At 36.0% G+C, this 13,770-nt stretch overlaps 1 protein-coding gene across 1 annotated transcript in view; it reads right to left on the reverse strand.

Annotated features, from left to right (window-relative positions):
* The window catches only part of LOC110464791, a 28,826-nt gene extending 19,053 nt beyond the window's left edge, over positions 1 to 9,773 (reverse strand). Inside the window, exons 1-2 of the mRNA XM_021520216.1 lie at positions 9,530 to 9,773; positions 1,146 to 3,788 (exon numbers count right to left, since the gene is read on the reverse strand). Coding sequence (XP_021375891.1) covers positions 1,146 to 3,788; positions 9,530 to 9,535 — 2,649 coding nt within the window. The 5' untranslated portion in view covers positions 9,536 to 9,773. The remainder of the gene's footprint in view (positions 1 to 1,145; positions 3,789 to 9,529) is intronic.
* Positions 9,774 to 13,770: the final 3,997 nt, after the last annotated feature.

Below are 13,770 nucleotides of genomic sequence, written 5' to 3' on the forward strand. Positions count from 1 at the left end.
GGGGGGGGGAGGGAGGAGGGGGGGTCGTTCTCTTACGTTCCCTGCACCCGTGGAAGATGTATGGCATAACAAAATCGATAGCGCCACCTCTGTAACCTCTTTGACCTTCCTTAAGTATTCGTATCAGCTTATGCGATTGTTCAGGTTAGTTTTTACCTGGAACCAATCTAACGGTGGACTGAGTGCCTTCTATTTTAACAAGATATGGGAGTACAGAGAACGTACGTGAGCGTAGGGGTATCGTGTATATTGATTTATATATATGTTCACTGATAACCCAAATCTAAATAAAACAAGGCGCCTGTTCGTTTATGCGGAACAACCGGTACGTCCGTTTTTAAATGTAACGTTTTTGGGTATAAATCCTAGGACCTGCAAAAGTACAAGGCTTGGTCAAGGCTCGCCTGAAAGCAGCATCAGATTACTAGGTCCGACCTTATTTCATTAACGAACAACTTTGGTCAAACCGGTTCAACTCCTGGCGCACATATATGCAACGATTTAGGTGTATATAAATTACAATTTAACGATGAAAGCGTTATTAGCAACTGTTGCTATAACGAACACGAAGAGTTTCTAATTATAAAGTGAGCAATGTAGATATCGACAACGCTGTTCTCACCGCCATTAGTTTGTTTTTAACTACACCAAGCATTTTGTTTTAATTCACAAGTCTGATTCTGCATGGTGCCTTAATGTTGCCGGGAAGGTGAACAACTGCCATCTTTCATACTATTTAGTTCTGAAATTGATTAATATATCTTTTTGGTGTTAGCTTTGTGTAACAGTGACCACTTTAATCTTTATACATTTATGTTCTGGTGCGAATAAAGGACGTCGTCGCGCTTATTCTTCGGTTATTACACATGTCAGTTTTGGTACGATTTTAAATCTCTATGATTTGTTATTATTTATATACATTGGCGGTCACTGGTAATATTACTGAACAATATGCTACGTATACTGTATAGCGCTTAGATATTCTGGCGTGTTTTGTTTTTTTGTGATTTTCGCGATCATTAGACTTTTTACGAATTCTTAACTCATTCGTCCCTGAAGATACATTTGAACTTCTAAAGTTCAAAGTTTGGACTAGTTCATTCTGAAATTTCAGGAGTGAATGAGTTAATATCCCCGAATTAGGGATACTCACGTTTGTCTAGGAAATCTTTTAATTTCCCCTTGATAGTCTGTACTGCGTCCTCCTTATCCTCCCACTGGAGGTACCTCTCACTCGCCATCATGGGATGCAGCGCTTTCGGCACGCGTTTGACTTTCAGATATTCACTTGCCACGACGATGAAATCTTCTATAACTCCTTTGGCCTTCAACATAATGACAAATTCTAATTCGAATGCATACCTCGGGTCAGAAACATAGTTATTACTAAGGATAATAATTACCGTTCTGCTAGCTTCCATGTTGTCTACGATATTGCCTATATTTGACTTTCCGGGTTCCGCATCTCTATGATCAAAGTAAAGCTTGTGTTCACCTCTAAAATCCACGTTCATCAGCTTGCCGTTATCAATATCCATAAGAATATTATCAAGAACCCATCTCCAATCATCTTCTGCACACGACAAATATGCGTCAAACGTGTTGTCTGCGCCAGGGATGGGTTCGTAGTTTATTGGGGCCTTCCGCACTTTTCTGCGAACACGTCTGCACATGCGATGGCATCGGAGTCGGATAAACCATCTCTTACGGTAGAGACAAATTATAATTATGACCACTACGAACACAGCCACCCCTACCACGGTCAAGAGCACTGGCAAGGTGAAGAACAGACAGTTGATTTTTGTCCTGTCGAACGACAAGAGCTTTTTTCCGCGCCAAGCAACGGGGCTGTTACAAACGTAGGAAGTCAACCCAGGAATTGCGATGTCCGTCGTATTGACCCAGTCTCTAAACCAACGTAGATCACATGTACAAGCGAAAGGGTTTTCTGTAAGATTGAGTGACATAAGGTTGCCCAAATCATGAACGGACGTACTGTTGACCAGTGCTATCAGATTGTGACTAAGATCGAGAGTGTTTAATTTTACCATCTTGTTAAAGAGATGGGGACCCCAGGCGGACAGGCGGTTCTGACGAAGAGTAAGTGATTGCAGAGTGTTAAGATCGCGAAAACTGGAGTCATAGATAAATTTTATTTGGTTATTTGTCAGGTCAATAGTTTGTAGTTTGTGAAGTCCTGCAAAGAGTTGTCCCTCTCTGTCGTGTTCCATGGCAAGCCCGATGTTGTTGTTCTCCAAATGGAGATATTGGAGGGAAGTCAATTGATTAAATAAAGTCGTGGGCATTATTCCGAGAGCGTTGTCGGCCAGATTGAGATTCTGAAGAGCTTTCATAGAATCAAACAAGGAGGACGGATCAGGAATGCTTTTGATGTTGTTCCTGTTCAATTCAAGAGATGACAGGCGTGTGAAGGGCTGAAATACCCTCCCGGGTAGGGTACTGATCTTATTCTGAACGAGATGCAAGGTTTTCAGATTGACAAGCCCGTTAAAGGAAGACTGGTAAAGTGTAACTATGGTGTTTGCTCCCAGGTATAACCTCTGAAGGTTGTTGAGGTTGGAGAAGATGTTGTCTGGAAGAGAGGCGATTCGGTTCCCATTGAGATATAGCAATTGTAAAGTGGTTGGCATATGTTTGGGGACATCATCCAAAAAATTATCATTGAGTTTGAGATTCGTCAAAGTTTTTAGACCATCAAAAGCTGTATCGGCTACTGATGTTATCCAACTGCTGCTGAGGTCAAGTAGCTGTAAATTTGCCAGATCTGCAAATGCTCTGTCAGGAATGTGTTGAATCTTATTGTTTGCCATGAGTAAGGTGTTAATGGTCGTGTTTCGGAGAAGCTGGAATGTGGCATTGGGTATGAATCCACCTAGAGTCAAGTTAGCGATGTTCAAGGAACGAAGAGGTTTCCCCTGCAGACCAACGAGCGCACTTTCAAGTACTGGAGCAGTTATTGGATTTCTGCCGAGCTTCAGAGACTGAATCATGTGCAACGGGGCAAAAGCGTGACGAGAAATATTGTCGATTTTGTTTCTCGATAGTTCTAACTTGATGACTGTTGTTGTGCTCAAAGCTTCAAAAGTTTCGTTTCCTAGAATACGAATGAAGTTATTGCTAAGACCAATATTCTTCAGCTGAGTTAGGTTCCTGTACTCAGCCGGAAATGTTGCGTTGTTGATACCGTTGGCTTGGATATATAAACTTTGTAGTCCTTGAAGTGTTCCTAGAGGAGGAATTCTTGTCAGTTTGTTACTGTCCAGAATAACGAACGTGATGCTCGTGCATTTGAAAAAAGCGTTCTCATCAATTTCCTTGATGTAGTTGTTTCCAAGGTACACGTGTTCGAGAACTGTTAGGTTGTAAAATGACCACTTTTCCAGAGAAGCAATGACATTATTGTCTAAACGGAGCAGATTTAGATTTGGAGTGTACTGACCGTGAAAGGCGTGCATTTGAAGTTTCATAATCTTGTTGTTTTGGAGATACAGCTCCTTGAGATTTGGAAGAACACCGAAGCGTGAGCTATCGAGTGTATCTATGTAGTTATGGGTCAGATAAAGTTTTTCTACAGTTTTTGGTATGCCAGCTGGTATATCAGTCAGTCGTAGACCCTCACAGTTAACACTGGTAAGCGCTTTATTACAGAAACACTTGGAAGGTAAAACTGCAGGGCAGTATTTATTATAATGAAATCCAGCCGCAAATTCCCACGTGAGAAATGCCAAGCAGATGACAGTCAGACGAATTTCAAGTAGCATCAGAAACTACAACAGAATAACCAAATACTCATCTTAATTATAATATATTATGTAATGAATCGTAACACTTCTGCATGCAGAGTTTTAGCGTATCTACATATAAGTCTATTAGCTCAAAAAGGGTCTTACATGGCCGTGTTTTGGAATTAACAGGTAGGTCGAACTATCCTCTATAATCTCTTGCTTTCTGAAGTGTTCTAATACAGAGGTACTATTGAACGACAAATCCAGGGTAACAGTGGCCGCGTTTGGCATTCTCACCCGATTACAAGGTAAGACTTGTTTTCGTACGACTATAAATCAGGGTAATTTGCCAAATCATTAGGTGCACAGATGATAGAAATACTTTCAAAAGTAACTCATATTTTGATTTTGTATCAAAAATGCTTCTCAAAAACATTTCGTGTTCTAAGTTTTGACCTGACTTTAAGTTGTTTTAAGACACGAATTCTTAGAAACCAAAATCTCATTACAACATATTTTCTTTAATAAAAAAGCAACAAGTTTACTAACAGGAAAAAAAAAAGATAAATCGATGTCAGTTTAATTATATTTATTCATTTATTTTTGAAAAAATAAAAAAATGTATCGGGGTATTGGTCACTCAAGGCTGTATCAAAGGTAATCGTTACATTCAATTTAATTTCCAATAAATTTTATTGTATCGAATGTGCAATATTTTAGGCACAGGCATCGCCATTAAAGTCGTTTCTAGATGGGAAGACATTTTAGTAATTGATATGCATAAATATTATAATCCCAAAAATGGTCCATTAACATTAACATTTCCTTTTTTTCTCCTTTTTTGTTTTGTTTTGTTGTAATATTGATGAAGAGGGAGGGTGTGTGTGTGTGTGTGTGTGTGTGTGTTTAGAAGACCAGTTATCCTATTTTGCTAAAAATATTGGGAAACAACTACATAAATAAGAATATAAAGCTTTACAACATGTTTATTTTATATTTAACCTGTGTTAATTACGCATAAATTAAACTATTTGGAGGGATTGAATTTCCAAACACATCAGTGGATGGCCTTGTGTGATACAATGGACTTTTTGGCCTGTATCTGTTGGATGCGGTTATTTAATCCCATCAAATCTTTATACATGCAGTTCCATAAACAAATTATTTTTCTTTTCTCTTGATAACATTTATATATTCTATATATCTTTTCGGTATTAAAATGAAAGGCTAGAATTTAAACCTTTAGATTCAATGATGATAATGGGATTTAGTAGTTGTTTCTCCCACTGTTTTTTTTGATAATATCAACTTGTTTATATGTGTTTGTATGTGTTTTAATGTCTATGTTTGTACCAATGTTTGTTACTGTGTTAGGAGAGGGTTTAAATAGTATATGCCTGCTGCCAAATCCATTTGTCTTTTGACAATAACATTTAATGAAATTGAACTTTGAATACTATAATACAGATAACGTTAACAGCAAATCCGATTTATATTTATATAAATGGAAGAACATTATAAGTGATTAGCTGAGATAGCAATACAAGTACACAGATATTACTTATTTAAGTGAGCGAAACAGACCGGTTCTAACGTTTGGTTAGATGAACATCAAAGTTAATGTAAAAACAGCAGATTTATATAAATAAAATTGTAAATAGGACAGGAGAGTAAAGGTTAAAATATTCCAAATCATTTCAATATATTCTAGGGCACATTCAGTTCCATTGTTTCAAGGTTATGGATCTTATTATATATATTATACATTGGTTGCTGATTTTGTTAAAGTGAAACCATAAACCATATAAGCAAGCAAAACAAGAGTAAATAAGGATGAATGCAAGGATGGAAGAAAGGGTAAAGCTGGGTGGAGAAGATGTGGACACTTTCACATATTTAGGAGGGATATTCAAAAGAAAGGGAACTGTAATGAAATTAAATAACTCAAACATTTTCTCTAAAAAGACAACATAATGAGCATTCAACACCCTGGTCATATCAGTTTAATTTTATGGATGTGAAACTTTGAAATTACGAAGGAGACAAGCAGAAAATAGACATCTTCCATAATACATGCTAACTATTATTAATAACGATTCGGTAGTCAGACAAGGTATCAGAGGACAGACACAGTCAAAACGAGATAGACTGGAACGAAAAGAAAAAGGTGGACATAGATTGGCCATATATAAAGGATGGATAACGAAGGGATCTGTGCAACATCACTGCCATAGTAACTTGAAGCAGAAAATGTGTATAAAGACCAAAAACAACAAAGATAGGTTTGGATGGAGAGATTAGGGTGAAGGGAGGACGATGGCAAAAGGCAGGATGAAATGGAAAAGTTGTATCAAGGCCTTATGTACCAAAAGAGGATAGGTTATATCATTTAACATTACGAGGCTATCAAACTCAACCCTGGAGAAATTGTTTCTTTATCTCTCTTAATATGATCAATAAAACAATTAAATCACTTGTGTGACCAACTTTGAAGTGTAATATCTAGCATCTAGTGTAACAATGTGAACGGAGAATAAAAAGTGCCACAAGACCAACCATAGTGCGATTTGAAGCTACCAAAAGGTTGCATTTAAAAAAAAAAAATATGGCATAATAAATTTCACATTTTGTTTTTTAATTATAAACTTTTTTTTGAAAACTATACATTATATTGAATAAAACTGATTACCAATATTACTTCTCTCCTTGGCAGTGAACTATGCTATTCAGTATTAGTATAAAACCTTGAGCAACCAACAATCAACCAGTGACAAAATGAAAACGAGTTGTTTCCCCTATGCCAGTTGACGAAGATCACATCTAGTTAATGTTCACACATGATCCTCTTCACACATTTAAAATTTAAAATTGAACAATATGCCGATTCACGCAACATGAATTTTAAAATTAACACAAGCAGATGATCAAGAGCTTATTAATGTATTTATACAAGTGAACAAGTTTTAGTAAAAATATCCTTTTTGTTGAAATATCTTCAATCAGGGATTAAGTCAGGAGGGCCAGAACCTCCTGAGATAAGTTTTCAAAACACAACAAGAGAATGCCGAAGTGTCAACAAAAGCATAATGAGAGGTGGACACATTTGTCAATAACGCCATTTTCAGTAAATGGTATATGCGCATACTTTTGAAGCTTTGTTTTTGATATTTCAAAAGTCGTTAATTTGGACTTCAAAATACTTCCAAATCAGCCATGCTGGCAAGATTTGAAGGTTTTTTGTATGTGAAAGCAACCTTGGTTTCATATGTGAATTAAATACGGATATGTATTTGTTTTACAAATATGTCGTAATCTAACTTTATTTACGGAATAAGCTTATATTATTTTCTATATTTGAAAAGGTAACTTAAGCCAAAATATTCAGCTCATTTTTCTTATTCGTATATGGTGAATCTATATATTTAGATTTTGTTTGTCCTTCCATACTTTTGATTTCCTATACTCAGTGTTACAACAGATGTAGATAACACTTTAAAATATATATATATATATATATTCCTGATCCTGAACGAGTGAAAAAAAATATCTTTTTCTCCAATGTTGATTTTAATAGACTTGTTTTCTATTAAAATATTAATCCTTTTCATTGTAAAAAAAATTATTAAAATTCTGTAAAAGTGTGGCCAATTTGTTTGGGGTAGGGATGGGGGTTGAGGGGAGGGGGTGTTTAGGATGATTGGACTATTTATCGAAAGTTCTCTATGCATGATATTGTTTTCTTTGGTTGGAGACATTAGGTCATACTCCATAAACCGAAGAATTATAATATAGTTGAGATTTGAAACATTCCAGTATGAAGAGTTTGCACAGGAATATAATTGTTTCCCTATTTCGATCGTTTCTTCCCGGGGTCTGCTATTCTTCTCTCTATATTATCATTCAATATACATGATTAGCCATTATTCTAATGTAAGTATATAACTCTATGATGACGTTAGAACGAGTAAAAGTATGGATGCATTGGCAATTTTTGCTCAATACCATTACTATTTATGACAAGAAAACATGTTCAAATACACACGATCGTTGTAGATCATGCAAGAGATAATCAAAGAGGTAAAATTCGACATATTGAGACAGAAATATTAACAAAAGTTCGGGATCAGTTGATAGGCTATTAGGTAGTATAGACAGTAACCCGGGTTTCCTCTAGACCTGACACCAGACATTTTGACAAGGCCATATGAATCTTTGGCTTTTGCCCCAACACCAGACATTTATCTGCCAAAATATCTTAAGTCAGGTGTCAGGGCCAGATGAATCTAAATCGGTTGTCAGGGCCAGAGGAATCAAATTCTGGTGTCAGGGAAAGAGGATTCAAAGTATCGTGTCAGGACCAGAGGAAAGTCTGGCTATATAGTTAGGTGGTTCAGAACAACGTTACACGGCATCAAAACCACCCTTTCTGGCCAGCGTGCCTTGTTTTCCACTGTCATAGACAATTTTTACATTTTAAACACCGTTCCGGAACAGTTATGTTCGTGTGAAATAGTTTCCTATCACGCTAGTCATTAAAGCTGAAATAATATACAATGGAAATTATGAATAGGAATTTACTTTTTATACACTGACCGACCTCCGTTCGTATACATATACAACGGATCGTGACCAACATCTGATTTTCAACCTTGTGTGATCAATACCTTTTTATGATATTTTCCGTAAAAATACATAATTGTTTTATTATATACCTCATAAGTAAAACTGGAATAACACTTACGATTTTTTGATTGGATTATTTGGGTGCTTGATTTTTTGCTATATTTAATTACAGCACGGGTTTGAATACAATATATTATTATGTTAAAAGCCAGTCAATTATATAATAGACTTTCAAATATTTGTTTATCAAATAAACTCTTTATTATGCAAAAAGGTGGGGGATTACCTTTACAGCTATATTTAAAAAGCATTATTTACAAGAAAACTGGTCTACATGAGGACTGATCACATTTGTAAGGTCCAGCAATAATGGGATTGTGAGAAAAATGTATGTAATTATGATAACATTTTTATACCATTTAAGTAGCTACACACTTTTGCAAGAACACATATGGTATGGAGATGTACGTGCTTCTCCTAGACTGAATGTCACAAAAACATTCTAAAACTGCAAAAAATATTCACCGTTGAGCGTACGTGTGGCCATATCCTCGTTCATGAATATGAAAACATCGAACTGTTTGAGAAAGATGAATTATAAATAACTTTCGGATGCGAACTAGATTTACACAATCGTAAAAAGAAAATCATACACCTCAACCCTGTGAAAATTGCTGCCAAACACAGCACATTTGGCAACCAGGGTAATCCTTTACTTAACCACGCATTCTACAAATCGGGTTATCATTCTTTCTCTCTGAATTTTAAAGTATATTTTTTTGTGTAGGTAGAATCCTATGCATTTTAATGCTACTATCGAGAATGTGTTGATAATGTCAAACGTACGTGTTATAAACGTGCTGAGCACACACGTCACCACAGCGTAGCAAGGGTGGACTGTTGTGGTGATTTGTTTGTGTTTATATCCCATGTAAAGGATTAACCAACGTGCTTAAATCACCTTCTAACAGAAAAATGCAGCTATTGTTACTAAATAATGATCATTAACAACTGGAATATTACCAGTTTATACATAAATGTTCGTTATAACACATCTCGAGAAGCTGGACCAGCTTACATCGACACTACATGAAAACATGTCGGTATACATGTGTAACGCACCAGTAGTGCAGCCGACAACAGCATAGACACACACTTACCTCCATGGTTTGTCTGTCGTCTGGTCACACGCAAACTCTGTTCCCGAATACCACTCAGAAGGCTGTCGGGACGCTAGGACCCATTTTCGTAGGGGATTCCCGGGCCGTTGTATCCTTCGGATTTCTCAATGAATCATAAACTCGACAAAAATAGCCCACTCTGAATGACAGTGTTATTATCTGGCAACCTGCCCTAGTTACCTAAGAAGTTTGTTTTCTGAAAGCGTGATTCTCGGAAAATCCCTACTTTCGATTTCATTTTAAAGTGTAATCAATACACTTCTGTGGTATTTCCAGTAGTCTGTTACTTGTTGTGGTGCGGCTGAAAGAATTCGAACTTGAAAATGTTATTGTACTCGGGATCTGGACTAGAATATGTTTGGGCATACATTTTTTCGGACAGTTTGAGAGGCAGCTACAGAAATCCATCATTGCCAACCCTATTTTCCGAAGAAGATTCCTTTGCAACACATAAACAAGTTGCAACGCTTCCATATCGGAATGTCTTCAGCCAATGTCGGATATCCACGACTGATTTGGCCTCGCTATGAGTGTGTAGCGAAGTGAAATCAGCCGGTGGTCTAAGCCTACAGCATTCAAAGCGAATTTAACAACATATAAATATGTACATTTATTGTAAGTTTAACAATAGGCTAGGACATAAGGATGCTGTTCTTTTATGTTTCAGATTTGTCACTGCACTAAGATATTGACATAGAGGTATATAAAACGAAAGTAAAATATGTCGTATTTCTCCAATTACCATTACGGAAAGCAAACAGATCCTTTTGTCTGTTTCAAAGGAATCTCAAACCTATTAGCCCTGGTTTTGTATGTGCACGTCTGCTTAAAGGCATTATAGACTTAACACATGTATTGTGTATTGTATTTATGTCTCTCTCAATTCCAGGAGCAAACATTATTGAAACTCAAGAGAAAAAACAATTTGACAATAGACGAGTGATTTTTTTTAACGATTTGTTGTTTACAAAATTATAAAGTTTTATTGTTAATGCTCTTTTGTTAAATATATATATATTTATATAAATTATAATGAATTCAAACTTTTGTCAAAATTTGTACTGCATAAATGTAAAAACAATATTGTAATATTTGAGCATAAACGACTTACTTCCGGTCTGTGAGTGAGAACACTTACATAATCGTTTGTACAAGTGTGCGTCTATACCGGAATGAATACCGGAAGAGAAGGGGAAGGATGTTATACTTTAGATGATTTAATCATTCTTTTATAAAATCTGAGAATTGAAGAGAATTATACTTAACGCTTATTATCCCTCTTCTAAAGTTATTTTACTTCACCACTGTAAAATGTCGTTATCCCACTTCTACAGTTATTTGTAATTTACTCTACTAAACTACTAACATAATCACATAATTTGTAGACATAATGTCCCCATATCAACATATTAATTTTTATGTTAATACTAATTATCTTGTTAATAAAATACATAACACAACTAGTTTCAATAACATATACACATAGCTATTGTCATTTAGAGGTTTCAGTATTTGTGTTGGTTGATGACGTCTTTTCTTGTGTGTTGTGTCAATTCTGTTTATATTGTTTCTTTTTGTATTTAACTTGTGTTGAAATTGTATCTGTGTGTAGTTTTACTTTATACACAATATACCTATTCAACGTATCGCAACGTTTCAAGATCGACTGGTCCCTTTGTTTAGCTATGTCACTCGACCAGGGACGTTTCGCCTATCGATAAAGAGCGTTTACACACTGAATCGAACAGCTCACTCAGTTATAGCTTGGCAAAGGGATCAGTCAGTTTAATATCGTAAAATAATCAAATTTCTTTAGAGCAAGGCTGTACTCACAATCAAGATAAAATAGAAATACTTAATATCACTTTTTAAAACCTGCTGACCTCTTTCCAGTAGTGGTAGGGTTCAGAATATACATACTTAATATTTTTCTTAAATTAACCAGACTTTCTCTAGTGTTTTTAATTCATGTTATTTAAGTATCTTCTGTTACAACAGTACTTAAGACAAAAATGGATATGTTTGGCCCTATCCTAACCGTTTGACCCTATCCTAACCGTTTGGCACTATCCTAACCGTCTGGCCCTATCCTAACCATTTGGCCTTATCCCAACCGTTTGGCCCTATCCTAACCGTTTGGCCCTATCCTAACCGTTTGGCCCTATCGTAACCGATGAGTCATTGAAGACGATGCAGCTCTATGGCAGCGTATTTCCTTTTTATCATACTATTAATAGACCTTTCTCACTTCGGGGTAGACCTAGCACGGAGCTGGAGACAAGAGACCTAGGCAAGCAAATACAAGGGACATTTCAAAAATGATTTGATATGGAACGTAGCGTATGGAACGTAGCGTATAGGGTATGTCAGAGTGTGTAGACGCACATGTATGTGATTACGGGTAAGCGAACAGGTAAATTATGTAACCGGTAACCACAGTCGTTATAGTCTTTTTCGTGGCTCAATGCGGCAGGTATGTAACCGTGTTAATTGATATTTCAATATCTCGTTTAAGGATCTCACCCGGGACGTCTGTTGGTTTTTTCAGACGCCGATTGAGTTAAAAGAAATCCCCGAGCCAAAAAAATCAGTTGGAAGAAGTTTGAATTTACATTTGTAGACTAAATTTACCATCCACAAACTTTCTAGGACACGAGATTTCCATATTACGAAAGAAATATTTAACGCTTACACGGTGTCTTTTTGTAATAGCTTTAAGCTGAAGGTATTTGTTCCACACAATTTCGTCTCTTCGTTCCTTTGCTTTTTTGTATAGAGGTAGTTGGACATAAGGACGCTTATTAGCATCCCTTTGTGGCAAAGTGATACTACTGCGATCAACTCTAACATGCACCGAGTCTTTGTGTTCAGTATAAACCGTAATTTAAAACAATTTTATTTTTGAAAAAAAAAACCCCAATAGGGTGAGATCAGCCAAGAGAAGTTTATCAGTTGTACATATAATTAAAACCAGGGGATGTAACTGTTGGCAAGGAACACTAAAAATCGTTCTCTAGTGTTTTGTCACAAGCAGGGGACAGGAATCCTTAATACAGATATAATGAAAAATAATTTTGAGATGTTCCATGATTTTCCGTCTCTGGCTCCTTGGTAGGTCTGCCCCAAAATGAGAAATGTCTAATAATACCAACATTTATACATGCAAGCATATGTTCGTTCTACGTAATGTCGTAATGTTATAAAATGTAAATTAGGTCAGTGCAAACAAACCTAATTTGTTCCATGAATGAAAACACTTACATATTAAGAGTTCGTACAAGTCTGCGTCTATACCGGAAAAGGATGACTGATATAAAGGAAATTGTATGATTCAGATGTTTTAATGTTTATTTATTGAATCTCAGAATAGTTGAGAATTGATATAGACATCTTACAGTTTATACAAGAGTACTACGTTGTCACCGAAATTGTAAAATTTAAATGCTCTGTTACTGACAACAGAATAATAATGTGAATACTAATGTTAATATTACAGTAGCTATCCCAATAATATCAAACACAAGCCCATTATTTTCATTTGACATATAATGTGATATACTCCTTCCGAGATTCAAGTATTTAGTGTTAACAGTTTTTGTCTTGCTTGATTAAGTCTGTTCTCTTCAGTTCCTCTCGTTGGTTTTTTGTAAAGACTCTGGATTAGAATGTTACCATTATGTAGACAGTATTAGGAAGTCTCCTGGTATGGAGGAACTGCTGCTAGGTTTCGCTATGCATGGCTGCGAGTCGGCGGATTGTCATGCAGCTGTTTCCAAGTAAGTAATGACATTTCAGTAGGATGACAGTATACAATGGTACTAAATGGATACCGTCCCCATCCGACCTGAGCTGTTGTGAGGACGAAAAACCAATAGACAAACCTCGGCGTCATATTTCCCTGCTTTTGAATATTTCGATGTATGGTTATTTGTTTAATCTGATGACGATTTAGATAGATATGTTGTTCTGTAGCCCTGGGTTTGTATTTTTATTATAATAGTATGCTACCCACCATTTGTTATAACTATGGGAAGGGATAAGTGTAAAGATTTCTTTTCTCATTTGGGGCTGATTTTACGAGGTTTCATAAAACGGGAAATCCATAAAATACTTTTGAATATTAGCAGAAATAATCAAAATAGAATTGCATATTTGGTAAATGTTATGAAACCAGATTATCTTTGAATTGGGTTTAATATCTTAATATAGAAAAGAGGACA

The sequence above is a fragment of the Mizuhopecten yessoensis genome, unplaced genomic scaffold (genome assembly GCF_002113885.1).
Source record: "Mizuhopecten yessoensis strain PY_sf001 unplaced genomic scaffold, ASM211388v2 scaffold11033, whole genome shotgun sequence".
Classification (NCBI taxonomy): domain Eukaryota; kingdom Metazoa; phylum Mollusca; class Bivalvia; order Pectinida; family Pectinidae; genus Mizuhopecten; species Mizuhopecten yessoensis.